Source organism: Silene latifolia, chromosome 6 (genome assembly GCF_048544455.1).
Source record: "Silene latifolia isolate original U9 population chromosome 6, ASM4854445v1, whole genome shotgun sequence".
Classification (NCBI taxonomy): Eukaryota; Viridiplantae; Streptophyta; class Magnoliopsida; order Caryophyllales; family Caryophyllaceae; genus Silene; species Silene latifolia.
In genome coordinates, this window is record NC_133531.1 from 136,288,994 (window position 1) to 136,305,706 (window position 16,713).

The 16,713-nt window shown below is 42.2% G+C and overlaps 2 protein-coding genes across 2 annotated transcripts; both read left to right on the forward strand.

Annotated features, from left to right (window-relative positions):
* Positions 1 to 1,611: 1,611 nt before the first annotated feature.
* On the forward strand, positions 1,612 to 4,185 carry LOC141585782 (MLP-like protein 43). The gene is made up of 2 exons (XM_074406832.1): positions 1,612 to 1,823; positions 3,686 to 4,185. The coding sequence occupies exons 1-2, from the start codon at positions 1,637 to 1,639 to the stop codon at positions 3,955 to 3,957; spliced, it is 459 nt and encodes a 152-aa protein (XP_074262933.1). The 5' UTR covers positions 1,612 to 1,636; the 3' UTR covers positions 3,958 to 4,185.
* Positions 4,186 to 13,156: 8,971 nt separating this feature from the next.
* On the forward strand, positions 13,157 to 14,189 carry LOC141588767 (uncharacterized). The gene is made up of 3 exons (XM_074410194.1): positions 13,157 to 13,267; positions 13,367 to 13,562; positions 13,666 to 14,189. The coding sequence occupies exons 1-3, from the start codon at positions 13,157 to 13,159 to the stop codon at positions 14,187 to 14,189; spliced, it is 831 nt and encodes a 276-aa protein (XP_074266295.1).
* Positions 14,190 to 16,713: the final 2,524 nt, after the last annotated feature.

Sequence of the window (16,713 nt, forward strand, 5' to 3'; positions counted from 1 at the left end):
CATGTGCAATGTAGTTTTGGGAAAAGAAAAATGAAAAAAGGAGACAAAAATTGAGAAAACCTAGGAAAAAAATGGAAAATATATAGACTGAAAAAAAGATATTGAAAGATTTGAACTCCCATCTCCCAGTTTTAAACATAGTACCACATACATTTATACCACTAAGCCAATGGCATTCTTACCTATATAACTCAACTGTTATACACGATTTCACTTCGTGAGTTATTGGGGTTGTTAGGATTCGAACCCGTGACTTTTGATCACATTAACTCTAATATCATGATAGCTAAACCATCTTAACCAAAACCTTAAGATGATGGTTGATGCACAACTATTATATTTATTCCTATAACTAACCACTAACCAACACACTATAACTTAAAACTGGTTTTTAATCAACTCTATTCAACGGAATAAACGAAGAAACGAATTCATGGAAGAAGTGTAGACGAAGCCAGGATGGAACCCTCATAGAGAAAGTTAGAGAAGACTTTTTTTAGATAACTAATAATTAGATAAATTTAATTTATTGTTTAATAACATGCAAACTGCAAAGCATATATTTATACTCGTATATAATGTGATACGACGATTGTGGAATGTATAATACTGTATTGTATTCAACAGGTTAACATCTGGCTGACCATCATCTATTGCTCTCATGAGCCTAAAGAAAAATTCAACGAAATTTCTGGAATTCTGGACATAAACTAATCAAAGCACCCCTATCATGTTAACTGGAACAATAATTAAGTGATTCCTGAATTCCATTACTCAACGAGAATGGAATGATTGATGAAGATAGCAAAATAATTCGATAAGAAATAAATTGATTGGATTCATAGATAGATATATTGGCTGTAACTAATTGATTTATATTTATTTACTGATCTAACGGAGTTGGTTTTTCTTAAGACGGATATATCCGTGTTAAGATTAAAACTTGCCAAATAACATCTCATATGACTAAATTAGACAATTATTTTGCTAGTCATTAGGAGCTTAGCTTTTTTTCCTACCCTTCCTATTTGACCAATTTTAAGTTTAAGACGAATATACGCGTCTTAAATAAGAATTTGTGATCAAACTGAGTTAATGCCCTGTGAAAGAGATGGGTTCAATTCACAAGTTTAACAAGGTTTTATTTTAAGGTTTTTCTAAATGTATTAATATTCACAAGTTATTGAAGGAAACCTAGCAAGTGACTAGCGAATGCTGGAATGATGCATGTTAGCCAATACTTCCTACGTCCCATTTATTTTGTTTACCTCATTATTCTTAACCAGGATCACTTTAACAAAAGGTAAATAAATGACTACCACGAAGAAAGTATAAAGAACTATTGCGACCAAAGTTATGCCGAGTTACCAACACATCATTATCATGAACCAGCAGGATAACAACTATAGTTTAAGAACCTGCAATTATTTAAGAACATGCAATTAGCGAGCACATATTAATGAAGGTTTTTTTCAATACGTATTTTTCAAAATTCCATTCACATTAAAATAATTATCGGGAATAATATCGAAGAGTTGAAGTCACAAAGACGTTCTATAAAAGGGCAACCTGGCCTCATATTATCACATATCACCTCAAAATCATTAACATTTTAAAACAACATTATTATTCTAAGATGGGTGTGACAGGGAAGCTTGAAGTAGAAGTAGACATTAAGGCGTCGGGAGATGTATTCCATGAGTTGCTTGGAAAGAGACCACACCATGTTTCCAACATGGTTCCTGATCATATTCATGGTTGTGATCTCCACGAGGGTGAATTTGGCGAACTTGGTTCTATTCTTAAATGGGACTATACTCTTGGTAATTATTATCCTTAAATACCTACTCTTCCCTTTTTCTTATTACTAGGTTAGTTGTTTAAATTTTTCGAATCACCACTTTAAGATTTTAGTTAAGATGGTTTTCTCACAAATTTGCATTTTTATATTTTTTCTCTAATACACACCCATGTTATTCATTAGAATGAATTATAATAACAATTATTAGTAAGTCATTTATGGGCCGATTTTTACAATAACAGATTGTAAAACTAATTCACTAAAGCGAATTTAAATTACTTATGTACGGGATGGCGATGCATACGGTATGTATATTGTTCTATAAAACTCATACCCATACCTATGTTTCCCGTTATGTCTCCATACCCCACCCATACGTAAAACTGACAAAGCTGACCCGGTCCGAATAATCCAATCTGATAAGGGTCCCGAGATTCGAAAGTGACCCTAACTTACTTGAGCAAGATATGATCCGAAAGCCGATTTGACCCGACCCGACCTAGATCCGACCCGAACCTTGATTGACCCAATGTTGACTCGACCCATAATTGACCCGATTTAAAATGACTTAAAGTGACCCAAAATGGCCCGAAACGACCAGTACTAAGCCATATTAATGTTATATGCATCAAAATATAGTTTAATTGGTTACAACCATTCTTAATAAATTTTTAAATTTGCAAAAGAGTATTTCTTAACGAAAATTGTACTAACTAAAGTGTTTTAGCTATTAACCAGAAAATGATCCGACCCAAAATGACCCAAACTTGAAAGTGACCCCGACAACAGGTTACTTGAAATTGACCCGAAATCCAAAATGACCCAATCCGATCAAAACTGACCGGACCCATACCTAACCCGATTGACTCATTTGCTACCTCTACCCATATGCATCAGGGTTTGGATTTCGTATACCCATACGCCCATATATACCCGACCCTGATGGTCTTGGTAGGGTCTCTGTCCCCAGGCCAAGGGTCAAATCTCAATTAATTTAACCCGTAACATTTTTAACATAAAATGTACCGTTTATTCTTAAAATACCATCTAATTTAATAAAAACGTAATAATGTAGACAAACAACAAAATCATTCATGTTAACATTCATAAAATATCAAAATATCATCATACACATAACTTGAAAACAACCATTCATGATGTTGGATACTAATCTCAACATCAACCGATATGATGACAAGGATTAATCTAATGTTTACCAAACATCCTCTATGTTATTTACCAAATACTAGAATTAGCTTATTGATTGGTCAAATATGCTAAAAATCAGCTAATATGCCGTTTACCAAACACCCCATTGTAATAACATATTCAGTTTATAGATGACAATGGTAGATGTGTCGTATAATATGCTAATCAACAAACACGTTTTCATAATACTGCTAATTTAATATGATGGTAAAGCCTACTACTGAAATCTACCAACCGTGTTCAACTAATGTCGTCTGCTACCATAAACCTGCTTCTGTTGTTTGCCAAACAGATCTAGGTAAAATTAATAAATTCTGGCTTAAATATAGATTGACCAATCAACCTACTAATTTCATGTGCTTGGTTAATCGCATATTCAAATAGCATATTGGCCGGAATCTAGTGTTTTTGAATATGCTCCTAATAGTAGCATATTGTAATAGCATATTCATTTTATACATGAAAATCGTAGATTTGTCATATAATCTGTTAATTACAAAACACGTTACTAATTTAATTTGATGGCCAAACCTGTTACTAAAATTGCCAACCGTATTCTGTTAGCGCTATCAACTATCGTAAATCTACTTCTGTTGTTTACCAAACGGGGCCTATTTATTCAACGATTTTGTTTTAAAGATAATACTAATTACATGTGGTTTTGTTTATATGTAGATGGGAAAAAATCTGCTGATAAGCACTTAGTTGAAGTCATAGATGAGGAGAATAAGATTTTAAGAATAAAACTCATGGAAGGATCAGATCTGCTTCAAGTGTACAAGAGTATGAAAATAAGTCTTCATGTGATACCAAAGGGTGATATTGACGCAATTTTATGGAAAATAGAGTTTGAGAGGTTTGATGATTTTGGGCCTTATCCAACTAATGTCATGGACTTTATCATTAAGGTGACCCGAGATCTTGAGGCCCATCATGTCCATGTATGATTATTGATTGATCCATTATTGTGTTCGGAGAAATTCTTGGCTACACCAGGTGTATTTTAAAAACTTTTCATTGCGTTCGTTGGGTGTGATGTGTTTTTATTAATATGATCGTATATTTGCTTTGTGCAACATGTAAATTAGTGAAATGTTTGTTTGGAGGAGTGAATAAGTGAAAGCTTTTTATTAAGCATTGTATTGTTGTATTTGTACTTGAAATTTAAGATTGTTTGTGGAGGGTAATCTACATAAATATCCACCGTATATAAATTAGTTGTTTTTTTTTTGTTTAAGTATAATAATTATGTTATGATATAAGGGTTTCATCGAGATACCTATATTCCATGCTAGCTACGAGAGGTATAGGGGGATTGTGAGTGATAACTAGGGGATAAACTTTTTGATGAATTCCTTGATTGAATGTGGGTCGATTGCCTTTAATTCTATTTCTAAATCTTGCACATAAACTATTTGATGAATTGCTTGATTGAATAAATCTTCATTTTCATCTATATATTGCTGATGGGGCATATTCTGTACCCGCTGACCGAGTCAACATATTGAGTAAGGTCAAAGACATCCACAGCAAGTCAACGTATTAGACAAATGAAGACCGACGCGACTGTCGGCTGTCATTCACTGGTCTCGGCTGGGCAACCAGCCAGCCGGGAGACATATCCGCGTACTCATATCCAAGACCCCTCGGCATGGAGTCAGCTCGGCCAGCCGGCCCGCCATGGGTCCCTCGGCCGAGGGTAGAACAGTCTTTCCGCCTGCTCTGCCACTTGGCCACTTGGCCACTACGTGACAAAAGGTGAAAGTCTATAAATACTCCTCAACCCTCATTGAGGAAAGGATCCGAAAATAATCAAATAAACCCACTATACAGCTTCTCTGGGGCCGGCCTGGTGCCCCTGGGGTCAATCAGGTTGCCGGTGATGTTCGGCGAGGCGGATGCGGCCAAGAACGTTTTATCTGAGTTCGTGGTCATTGATGGTTCGTCCGCCTACAATGTTCTGATAGGCCGGGTTACTTTGAGCGAGGCCGATGTTGTAATGTCTATCAAGGCCCGACATTGATGTATGTCTCGGACCGGGGAGGCACAAAAGCTCGTCTCAAAGGACGAGAGAGACAAAATTGTCAATGTCCAAATATCTGCCAGAGGGTGTAACATGCAATCCCTCAAAGTGGCGAAGAAATCAGAGAAGGGGAAGAGCCCATCCTTACAACAGGAGGGTGATCCAATGACCACCAACAACGTCAGCATGGTCGAGGGAGCCGAGACCGAGCAAGTGGAAATTGACCCAGGACGCACCGTAACTGTCGGTGTCGGCCTGGAGCCAAAATTCAGAGCCGATCTCCTGGACCTGCTGAGGAAGAACAAAGACGTCTTCGCGTACTCGGCCGCCGAGATGCCAGGCGTGAGCCGAGAGGTGATCGTTCACAAGTTGAACGTGCTCTCCAACGCCGCCTGTCAGCGGAAGATGAGGAACTCCTCGGCCGAGAAAGATGAGGCCATCAAGGCCGAGGTAGACAAACTATTAGAGGCGGGCTTTATCATGCCCTGTACTTACCCTGAGTGGCTAGCAAACATTGTAATGGTAAAGAAGTCATCAGGGGGGTGGAGGATGTGTGTTGATTTTACAAATCTTAATAAAGCATGCCCTAAAGATTGATATCCCTTGCCTCAAATAGATAGTTTAATTGACGCAACGGCAGGCTACACTATGTTGAGCCTGCTAGACGCCTTCTCAGGATACCATCAGGTATTCATGGCCGAAGAAGACATGCCTAAGTGCGCATTCATCACCATACACGGCACATACATGTATAAAATGATGCCGTTCGGTTTGAAAAACGCTGGCGCAACTTACACTAGGCTGGTGGACAAAGTGTTTCAAGATCAAAAAGGGCGAAACATCGAGGCTTACGTCGACGATGCTATTGTAAAAAGCAAGCCTGACAGCGAGCACTTGGCCGACTTGAGCGAAACATTTTGTTCACTAAGGAAATACAAGATGAAACTTAACCCAATGAAATGCAACTTCGGTGTCCGGGCAGGTAAGTTCCTCGGCGTGCTTGTCAGCGCCAGGGGAATTGATGCCAATCCAGAGAAAGTCCAAGCAATACTGGACCTACCGGAGCCGAGGAATCGAAAAGAGGTTATGATGTTGACCGGGAGGATGGCGGCTCTCGCCCGTTTCATCTCTCGGTCAGCCGACAAGAGCACCCCATTCTTCAAAGTGTTGAAGGGGAATAAAGACTTCAGCTGGGGGGAGGAACAGAGCACAGCTTTCAGGCAACTGAAAGCTCATCTTCTAACTCTCCCAACCCTGTCCAGGCCGATGCTGGGGGAGACGCTATATCTATACATAGCAGTTATTACCCACTCGGCCCACGGTCGATCGTAATCGTCGAGAGAGGAAGACGAGCAGCAACACCCAATCTACTTTGTCAGCCATACACTGCTGCCCGCCGAAAGAAATTACCCACTGATTGAAAAAGCAGCCTTTGCTGTCGTCGTTGCCGCAAGGAAACTGAAACCTTACTTCGACGCGCATCCCGTGACGGTCTTAACCGACCAACCATTGGAGAAAGCATTGGAAAAATTTGAACAATCCGGCAGGCTCATCAAATGGGCAGTAGAGCTATCCGGCTTCGGCATTCAATACAGGCCGAGGCCCTCGATAAAGGGGCAGGCACTTGCAGACTTCCTGGCCGAGTGCACATACCAAGAAGAATCGCAGCCCGGCGTATGGGAAGTATATACCGACGGGTCCTCTCGTCAAATGCTCAGGAGCCGGCATCCTTATCATCAGCCCAAACGGGGACGAGTTTGAGTATGCCTTGAAGTTTACCTTCTCGGCCTCAAACAACGAATCCGAATACGAGGCGGTGATAACTGGAGTCGAGCTAGCTAGAGCTGCCGGGGCGGAACACATTGTGTTGAAGACAGACTCACTATTGGTGACTAACCAAATCAGAGGAGAGTATGAGGCTCGAGACGATGGGATGGTAAGATACTTGGAAAGGGTAAGAGCTGACACTGCAAAATTGAAATCTTTCCAAATCCAATGCATCCCCAGGTCTGAGAACAACCGAGCCGACGCTCTCTCAAAACTTGCGAGTTCAACCATCAAGAATGTCGGTAGGACCGTCTTTGGTGGATATCGGGAATGCTAAAAGCATCACCGAGACCGTTGGCATGGTGGGCGACATCGAGACGACGTGGATGACTCCGATAATGAAATACAAACTAACAAAAGAGTTACCTGAGGACCGCAGTCTCTCTCGAGAAAATAAAAGGATCGCCGCAAGGTACTTGGTATTTGAAGGAGAATTGTATAGAAGGTCCGTAATAAGACCACTTTTAAAATGTGTCGGCCCCGTCGACGGGGGCTCATCTTGTGTGAGAAATTCACGAAGGCATCTGTGGACATCACATGGGGGCAAGAACGCTAGCCCACAAAGCTCTCCGAGCCGGCTACTTCTGGCCTACCATGCTTGAGGATTCCGAGTTAAGACCAAGAAGTGCAAGAAGCGTCGGATGCATGCTCGGTTATACACGCACCTTCCCGAGACTTGCAACCAGACTTAGCCCCTACCATTTGCACAGTGGGTGATGGATTTATTAGGGCCATTTCCGACGGCCTCCGGAGGAAGAAAGTACCTCATCGTCGCCGTTGACTACTTCACCAAATGGGTCGAGGCTGTCGCGGTACCTGCCAAGACCACGGCGGCCGTAAGAAAGGTGATTTGGGAGAACATCATAACTCGTTTTGGGTTACCCCAAGTCATGGTATTTGACCACGGCCGAGAGTTTTGGAGTGACATGGTGATGAACTGGCTAGAAGAGCTCGGTATCATGTTTGCATACTCCTCCGTCCGCCACCCTCGAGCAACGGGCGGCAAAGCGGAACTAATAAAACAATCCTAAACGGGTGAAAAAGAAGGTTGAAGATCTAAAGGGAAGGTGGGTGATGAACTACCCGGCGTCCTGTGGTCCCTTAGAACCACGGAGAAAGAAGCAACGGGATACAGTCCATTCCACCTAGTCTATGGGTCCAAGCCGTCCGCCAATTGAAGCATCGGTGGCATTCGAACGCAAACCTTTAACCTTGATCGAAAATGAGGAAGGCACGAAAGCCTCCCTAGACACAGTCGAAGAAAGCGAGACACGGCACGGCTTAACTTGGCGAGTGTATCAAAACCGAATGAGAAGAGCATACAACCGTAGGGTCCACAAAAGAGACTTAAAAGTAGGAGATCTAGTCCTAAGAAAGTCAGCCGCGACCAACAAAGGAAAAATCCATGGTAAAATGACGGCCAACTGGGAAGGACCCTACAAAGTGGTTGAAGAAATGAGGCCGGGGACATACCGGCTGACAGACATGGAGGGAGTGCCTCTAATGAGCCATTGGAACACATACAACCTAATGAAATATTTCATATAGCGGCGGAGGTGTCCGGGACCGTTGTGGACACCCCAACGTGTGATTATACCTTATAAAAAGTGATCCAAGTTTTCCATCAAAATACTTGTCCCCTCCATAGTCATGCCAGAGTAGACGCCGCGGCCAAAGTCGGGCAGTCACTAACGAAGTATAAAAGCGTATAAGCACTGTTGAGACGCAATGATTGCCGCCAATCGGGAGTGGCAGAGAAAGCGATCAATATGTCTATAGATACGGAAAGCAGTCAAAACGTAAACTCGGTTGCCTCGGCCAAAGCCGGGAGTAACGAGGGAAATGCGACTTGCCAACAGCAGTTGATACTCGCCACAACGACCAACATGCTTAGGAACGTATAAGTACGGTTTAGAAACGCAAATCGGAGGCCTCGGCCAGACCGAGAGTGAAAGAGGAAGCGATCAACACATCTACAGATACGAACGCTGTCGCGCCGTAACCCCGATTGCCTCGGCCAGACCGAGAGTGACGGGGACACAACGACCGATACGCTAACATGTTCACAGCGGCGGTTGAAAAGCGCAAGTCTGACGCCTCGGCCAGACCGAGTGTGAAGGAGGAAGCGACCGACATGCCAACATGTTTAAAAACGTTAAGTACAGTTGAGATACGCATTCTAACTGCCTCGGCCAAGCCGAAGGTAGAAACGAAAAGAAAAAAAGCGCTCAACTAATAACGAAAGAAGACAACTGAATGAAGAATTGTGATCAAAGCCCCGGCCAAGCCGAGGCAAAATAAACAAACTCTTATTAAAAATGTTCACAGGTATTACAAGAAAGAAGTCGACGGCCGTCCCCATAAGGATAGCCTAAACACTACCTACCAAAGTTCAACAAAAAAAGTAAAGGTACAGCAAAAAGTTACAGACGTGAGAATTGAAAGCGCCAAAAGAGATGGTAGGGAGGAAAGGCTCAATAGTTGGCCCCCGAACAGCTGAAACTGTCTGAAGGGCCGGGTGAATCCGGTGACGACCGCCCGTCTCCCTATGCCTGTTTCTGCTCGCCATCAGCAGCAGTAACAGCATCACCATTAGTGGGCGACCCAGAAGCCGACTTGGCAGCTTCAGCTGCCTTTGCCCTCTCAGCTTCCTCCCTGGCCGCCTTCACCTTTTCAAAGATGGCCGCCTTCTCAGACCTCCTCGGCGGCCTTCGCAGCCCTTGCCTCCTCCATGACCTTAGCCTCCGCAGCGGTCGCCTTCTCATCAAGGAGCCGTTCAAAATTTTTCCACGGGAAAGAGCCGTCAGGAAAGAGCTCTTTAATTACCTCCCTGGTGGCATCTTCGGCTTGGTCCCGGTACCGGGCACACATCTCAGGGATGATGGAAGTTTGGAGCGTCTCAATATCCTTCTCCCTCTGAGCAAGGACGGCCCTCGTGTTCCGATGCGCCTTCGCCTGAGCCGTATACAGTGACTTCCATTCTTCCCTCTTATCAACAGCAAAGTTGTAAGCAGCCTGAAGCTTGTCCCGCTCCTCCCGCAGCTTAGCGGCGTCAGCCTCCGCAGCCTCAACCTTGGCCCTCTCGGCTAGGACCGCCTTGTCAGCTTCCTCTCTAAGCTTTCGCTCAGCAAGGAGGTCTTTCTTAGCAGCCTGGAAGTCCTTCGCCGACCTCTCGGCCTCCTTCTTAGAGGCAGCAAGCTCGAGCCTAAGCCGTTCAAGCACAGGGGCAGCTTCAGCCATGACCTTTTCTTGCTCCATAATATGAGCACCGGCCATGTCAGCCCACTTCGCCAGCATCTTGGACAACCTTATGCCCTCCGCCCTAATCTGGGCGGGGGAAGGCTTCGGGGAAGAGGAGACGACGGTGGCATTTTTATCACCCGTTTGCACAGGCCGCTTCTCTAATTGCCGTTCAGAGGGACCGGTAGACGGCGGCGGTTGATCTACAAAAAATTCGGACAAAGCATCCATGTCAACATTCATTGACATGCCAGAGAGCTTGTCATCAGGAACGCCTAATGAACCAGCTAAATCTGAGCCACAGGTTAGATCCGTACCAGGCTTGGCCTTCTTGGTTGGAAGACCCTTTTCTTTACCGGCCTCGGTAACGGCAGCGGCGGTAGACTCGGTCTCTTTTCTCTTATTCAAAGAAGGAGGAGCCTCCGCAACAGTGACCTCCTCCTCAACATCGATGACCACTGCGCTTTTGGACCACGGGGATTGAAGGCGAGACGGAGTTGACGCGTCGCCGCCATAGGCGTTGTCTTTGGTTTGCGGCGCGCACGTTATCGGGCAACCTTCGCCGAGCCGAGCCGCCGTCACATCCAGTGCCCTTCAACTGCTGGTCCATGAGTTCGTTAGAGCCGGTCGGCGATTACGTGTCTGGGCCTTAGGATGCGGCTCAACAACTCTCCGTTTCGTCAAGTCCCAACTTCCGGAGAGGGAGAGATGACATCTTGCGGGCCAAATCGGTGCAAAAGAAACAAAGCGGGGAGTTAAACAAAGGAAATAAACCAAGATTCAAAATGCGAGAAACATAAAAAGCAAATATGGGCCTCACACCGACCTCACTCACCCCTGTTCGAGGGCGGTATGAGGCCGACGTGAGAGCGGCTTATCTCGAAGAACGATCTGCGTCGGGGGCATCCATCCCTTCGGCGTCCCATCCTTCTCAGCCTCAAACAGCTTCATTGTCCGTTTTTCGTCCTCATTAAGATAGACCTTCGAGGCGTCCATCTTAAGCTTATTCCGGGAGACATATCTGTCATGCTCCCCTTTATTCTCGCACCGCAAATTGACGCGGTCCTGGAAGGACCGGGGCAGCGAATAGTCCTCCGGAACCTCGACGTATACCCACCGCCCCTTCCAGTCCTTGCAAGAAGTAAGCTTAGAGACGGTGATATAGCCCGACTCAGTCTGAATGCTATACCACCCCGTGCCACCTACGACATTCTGTCGAAGGTGGTGAATCCGGCGAAAGAGGTTCACCGTTGGGGCCTCCACTTTGAAAAGACACAACCATACAAAACCAACAATCGTCCTGACGGCCAACGGATGCAGTTGAGCCATGACAACGTTCATGGCTTTGATTATGGCCTCGACGTACTCATTCAGAGGAAACCGGAGCCCATACTCCAGGTGTCTGATGTATACACCGATGCAACCCTTGGGGGGGCAACAGATGGCCTGACCCTCCTCAGGGATAACAATTTTATACTCCCTGCCGAAGGAGTAATGATGTTCAAAAAGATCAGAGCCGGAGCAACTGGCGAACTTGTTCGTCCAGGCACGGTCAGGACCGATCGAGCAGGCATCACCGTGTCACGAAATAAGCGGCCTCTTTACGACAGAAGGGGTCGCCTCATCATCCTCATCATCATCATCCTCGAAACCCTCCAAAAATTTTGGATCAATCTCAGGAGAAAGCGGCTTGGGACCCCCAAACCCTATCGGGGTGACAACCAGTGCCTCCTCTTCATCAGGACGCGATGGTTCGCCCCCCGGCGCAGAAGTACTAGGTCCAGCATCAGCAGAAGACATGACAATAAATACTTAACAAATAAAAGTTGAAAAATTTGTTTGTTTACCTTGAAAAGTGTTACGCCGAGTAACGCTTTGAAGTGTAGAGAGAAGTTTCTTCGAAGAAAGCTAGAGAGAAGAAAATTTTTTGAGAAAATGAATTTTTGGTGGCCAAAATCAGGGGCTAACTGCTCTATTTATAAAGCAAAACCCATGAAACGGACCAATCAGGGCAAAGCCCATGAAGCGTCAACCAATCAACACCGAGACACGTGTCAAGCATGCAGCCATGGAATGTCAATCGACATACAGTTACAAATCTTCTTTGACACGCTCCTTGAAAGAATGTCAATCGACGTATCTTCTTCAACACGCTCCTTGGTATCTACTTGCCAACCCCATTTGTTCAACCAAGCTTGCGCAAAGACCGGGTGGGGCAATCAAAAGCACACGGCACTCTCAACCTTGGTCTCAGCCAGCGCCATTTTCTTTTCCACATCTGATGTCCATTACGCATCCATGTAGAGGGGGGATATGATACGGCCTTAGCAGAACCAAGCCGAGGAAGAAGAAGCCGGGGAAAAAATTCAACTTGCGCAGAATACGCTCAACACTCATCGAAGGTCCATACCACGGCATAGACTACGCTGGGGGCAAATGGATGGGGCATATTCTCGCACCGCTGACCGAAAGTCAACATATTGAGCAAGGTCAAAGACATCCACTGACAAATCAACGTATTAGACGGCGAAGGCGACAAGCGCGCCGTCGGCTGTCATTACTGGGTCTCGGTGGGCAACCACCACGGGGAGACATATCCGCGTACTCACATCCAAGACCCCTCGGCATGGAGTCGGCTCGGCCGGCCCGGCCCGCCATGGGTCCCTCGGCCGAGGGTAGAAACAGATCTTTCCACTGCTTCTGCCACTTGGCCACTACGTGACAAAAGGTGAAAGTCTATAAATACTCCTCAACCCTCATTGAGGAAAGGATCCGAAAATAATCAAATAAACTCACTATTCATCTGGTATTAACTCCCTTATCTCTCTACAAGATACTTTGCCAAGTAACACACAACTTAATCTCTTTAAGTTTACTGACTTGAGCGTCGGAGTGAGTTCGCTCGGTATCAAGCCGAGCCCTCAGTTTGTTCATTGTTTCAGGAGAGGCCGAAAGGAAGAGTCAAGCAAAGTCATTATTCTACAAGCTTACGTGGTAACAAATCCTGCTCCGGAATTACACCCGGAACAATTGCATCACCAACCTCCGTTCCATCGATGGCGCATGCGCTACCCCTGTCACATTTAATGGAAGTGGAAGTAGTGGCAGTTTTACCTCCGAAGGTAGCAGTCCCAGATTTATTCATGGAGATGAAAATCACCCCTCAGGTGATGAAAATTCTTGACATACTGTCTGAGGCTTATTTGTCCTTGTTCCCTTACCTTGTTACAATTATTATATATCGTTACCCAAATCATTTTAACTAGAGACCAGCTCTGAGTCTAATGACCTGGAATGTTCAAGGAGCGGGTAGTGCAGCCTTAATGTCGATGCTTAGGGAATTAATTCGCATTAATAAGCCTCGAGTTTTGGCTCTAGTTGAAACACATATTAGTGGAGAGACTGCACAAAGGGTTTGTGATAGGATTACTTTCGGAGGTCGAACCAGAGTGAAAGCGGATGGTTTTATTGGAGGAATTTGGCTCTTTTGGCATTCGGAAGAGGTGAACGTGGTCTCTCCGATTCATCACCCTCAACACATAACACTGGAAATTTTGAGGGTTAGGAAAGTTCAATGCGATATGGTACTATTTGGTTATATATGCAAGCCCAGACTTGGCTAAGAAGGAGGAATTGTGGCGAGACCTAGAGGATTTTGCGGCTACACACAACAGACTGTGGATGGCTATGGGAGATTTTAATGATACTAGATTCTTACAAGAAAGGAATGGGACTGGAGATACTATGCGACGGAGATGTGTCATGTTCAGTTCTTGGTCAGAGAATAATGATTGGATTGACCTCAACTATACAGGACTAGATTTCACTTGGGCAAGAGGTCACACTGCTGCTACAAGGAAATGGGCTCGGTTGGACAGAGCCATATGGAATTCTAACTGGCGAGTGACATTTTCAGAGGGGGCTCTACGTAACTTGGTTCAAAATCAGTCTGACCATTGCCCAATATTGGTAAATACGAATGGATTTGCTCCAATACCTCAAATAATAAAACCATTCAGTTTCCAAGCAGCGTGGATGTGTCACGAGAAGTTCTCTGAATTTGTTAAATCTAATTGGCGAAATGATTAGCCCCTAATCCCGTTTGTTTTCAAATTCGCTGAACAACTCCAAAGCTGAAATAAAACGGTTTTTGGGAATTTTTGTGATCGTAAGAAGAGTTTGGAAAGCCGTTTATTGGGTATCCAAAATAAATTATCGAGAGAGGGCCGTAATTATCTTCTGAAGTATGAATTCAAGCTTAAACAAAAACTTGACAAAGTACTTAAACAAGAATAAATTCTTTGGTTTCAAAAGTCAATGATAGAATCAATTTGTGACGGAGACATGAATACAATATTTTTTCAACTTAGCACTGTCATCAGGAGAAAACATAATCGAATTGAGGGTCTTCAAGATCCGAATGGCAATTGGGTTTGGAATGCAGACGAAGTCAAAAACTTGGTTCTAAATTTCTTCAAAAATTCTTTTGCTGGTCAATTATCGGCCATTGATTTAGGGGGGTGTAACTCTGGGTCGCTTTCCCGAACTCACAGTAGAGGAAACTGCAAAACTGGATTGAAATTACACGGTCTCAGAAATCCAATGTGCGTTAGTAAGTCAACGTGTACTTAATGTGATGACATTATAAACAAAGAGAGAACACATAGTTTTATTTACGTGAAAATTCTTATGTTAATGACAAAGTATGCAAACTTAAATTCATTTTGGTGGACTATCTTGTAAATTTGAGTTGTATTACAGTTATAATTTACATAACATTCTAAACATGATGATGTAACTTGTTGCCTCAAGTCATATGCATAATCATTTTTCATTGTTTTAATTACTTTGTAGGGTAACAACCGAATATTCTACATCACGTTTTAAACTCATTGTTGTGACTAATCACATACTTCAAATATGTCGGAATCTTGAAATAGTACGAATTTGTCTTAGTAATGTAAATCAAACTACTTAATGAATGCATAAGATCTTCCATATTGCCTTGTTCAATTACATAATATATACGTACTACCTGCATGTCAACAAAAAACTACATATAAGCAAATTAATCACCTTATAAGCAGATTACAAATACTAATCACGTGATTTAGAGATTAGCAAAGAAGGAACCAGAGTTGGTGATCTGACTTCATAACTATGAATTTGAACTTTTTTATTTTACGCAGAACTTAAATATTATTTTTTAAAATTTGTAGCTTTATACTATAAAAATTATGAACAATCTGGAGAAATCAACATGTAAACAAACTAAAAAGTTTAAACTCTAGTAGCAATGTAGCGCCTTTGAGATCCAAAATTTATATGAAATTGAACCATTGATTTTCAAAGCACAATAAAACGAAGGCGGATGGAATGTTTGTCTTCAATGTACATTTCACATGACCTAAGGAGAATTAAAAATGAGTGATATAAAATGTGTTTGACTTTAGAGAGTTAGAATATTAATTTTGTATTTGTTTGGTTCTCTTATTTCTCTATGAGGAGGTATTTTTACAAACTCAGTGAACAACTGAAAAGTCACCACTAATACATTTAATTATGCAAATTCATTGTATCATAATTTATACATACCAACTCATAGTCTCTTACTATTCCTAATAAAATGCAATGAAAAATAACATAAAATGTGCACTTAAAATTGCTTAACATGACAGACGTCAAATAATAAATTACTCATCTTGCCTTTTTATTATATTGTATAGATACTAATAGTTAAGTCATTTATCATACTAAAGTTGAAAAAAACAATTAATTTGGAATAAATTTTTAAGGATAATTAAACAATAAAAGTGGAATGGAGAAGGTCTCATTTAAATTCACCATGAACACAAAATTATAAATATAATCATTTTAGTTTTACTTACTAAATATATTGCTAATCAATGCAATTTGATTTTTTTTTCTTTTTTTTTTTACAAAACTTTATCCTTTACGTGAAATAATTTTATGAACTAAATACATGGTATTACTACCCTTTTAAAATTCTATTATTAATTATTAATGTTTAATTTACTTAAGTATTTACAGAATTTGTTTGTAAATTACTTAATTAAATAAATATTTTCTTTTCCATATATTTTATGAAATAATTTCATAAATTAAATACACGGTATTACTACCCTTTTAAAATTCTATTATTAGTGTTTAATTTCATTTAAGTATTTACATAATTTGTTTGTAAATTACTTAAATTAAATAAATATTTTATTTTTCATATATTTTATATTTTCCTAAAAAATTATTTTATATGATATTTAATACTCATTTGTCGATTAATTAGTTCTGTAAAACATCTTCTATATACAACAAAATTATAGTAACAACAATAGTGAATTACTGCCTTTAAAAAAAGTAGTGAATTAGTGACAATACAATTTTTTTTTTGTTTTCAACTTTATTTATTCTTCTTCGTTCTTAATTTCTTATTTATTCAGTTTTTTTATTTCTAATACATATAATACAACCAAGTGCTTGCAGCCTAGTGGTAGACTTGGGTAACCTCAAAGCTTGCAAAGGCAAGAATTGCGAGGTCCCGTGTTCGAACCCACGGATGATCAATGCATGCGGTTATCTCGGCGGCCCCAATTGG

Excerpts from the sequence above, each read along its gene's own strand:
- LOC141588767 (XM_074410194.1), top strand. The coding sequence starts at position 13,157 with ATGGCGCATGCGCTACCCCTGTCACATTTAATGGAAGTGGAAGTAGTG. Across the intron at positions 13,268-13,366 it reads AGATGAAAATCACCCCTCAG|AGACCAGCTCTGAGTCTAAT; the intron begins GTGATGAAAATT and ends CATTTTAACTAG. Across the intron at positions 13,563-13,665 it reads AACCAGAGTGAAAGCGGATG|GAAAGTTCAATGCGATATGG; the intron begins GTTTTATTGGAG and ends TTTGAGGGTTAG.
- LOC141585782 (XM_074406832.1), top strand. The coding sequence starts at position 1,637 with ATGGGTGTGACAGGGAAGCTTGAAGTAGAAGTAGACATTAAGGCGTCG. Across the intron at positions 1,824-3,685 it reads TAAATGGGACTATACTCTTG|ATGGGAAAAAATCTGCTGAT; the intron begins GTAATTATTATC and ends GTTTATATGTAG.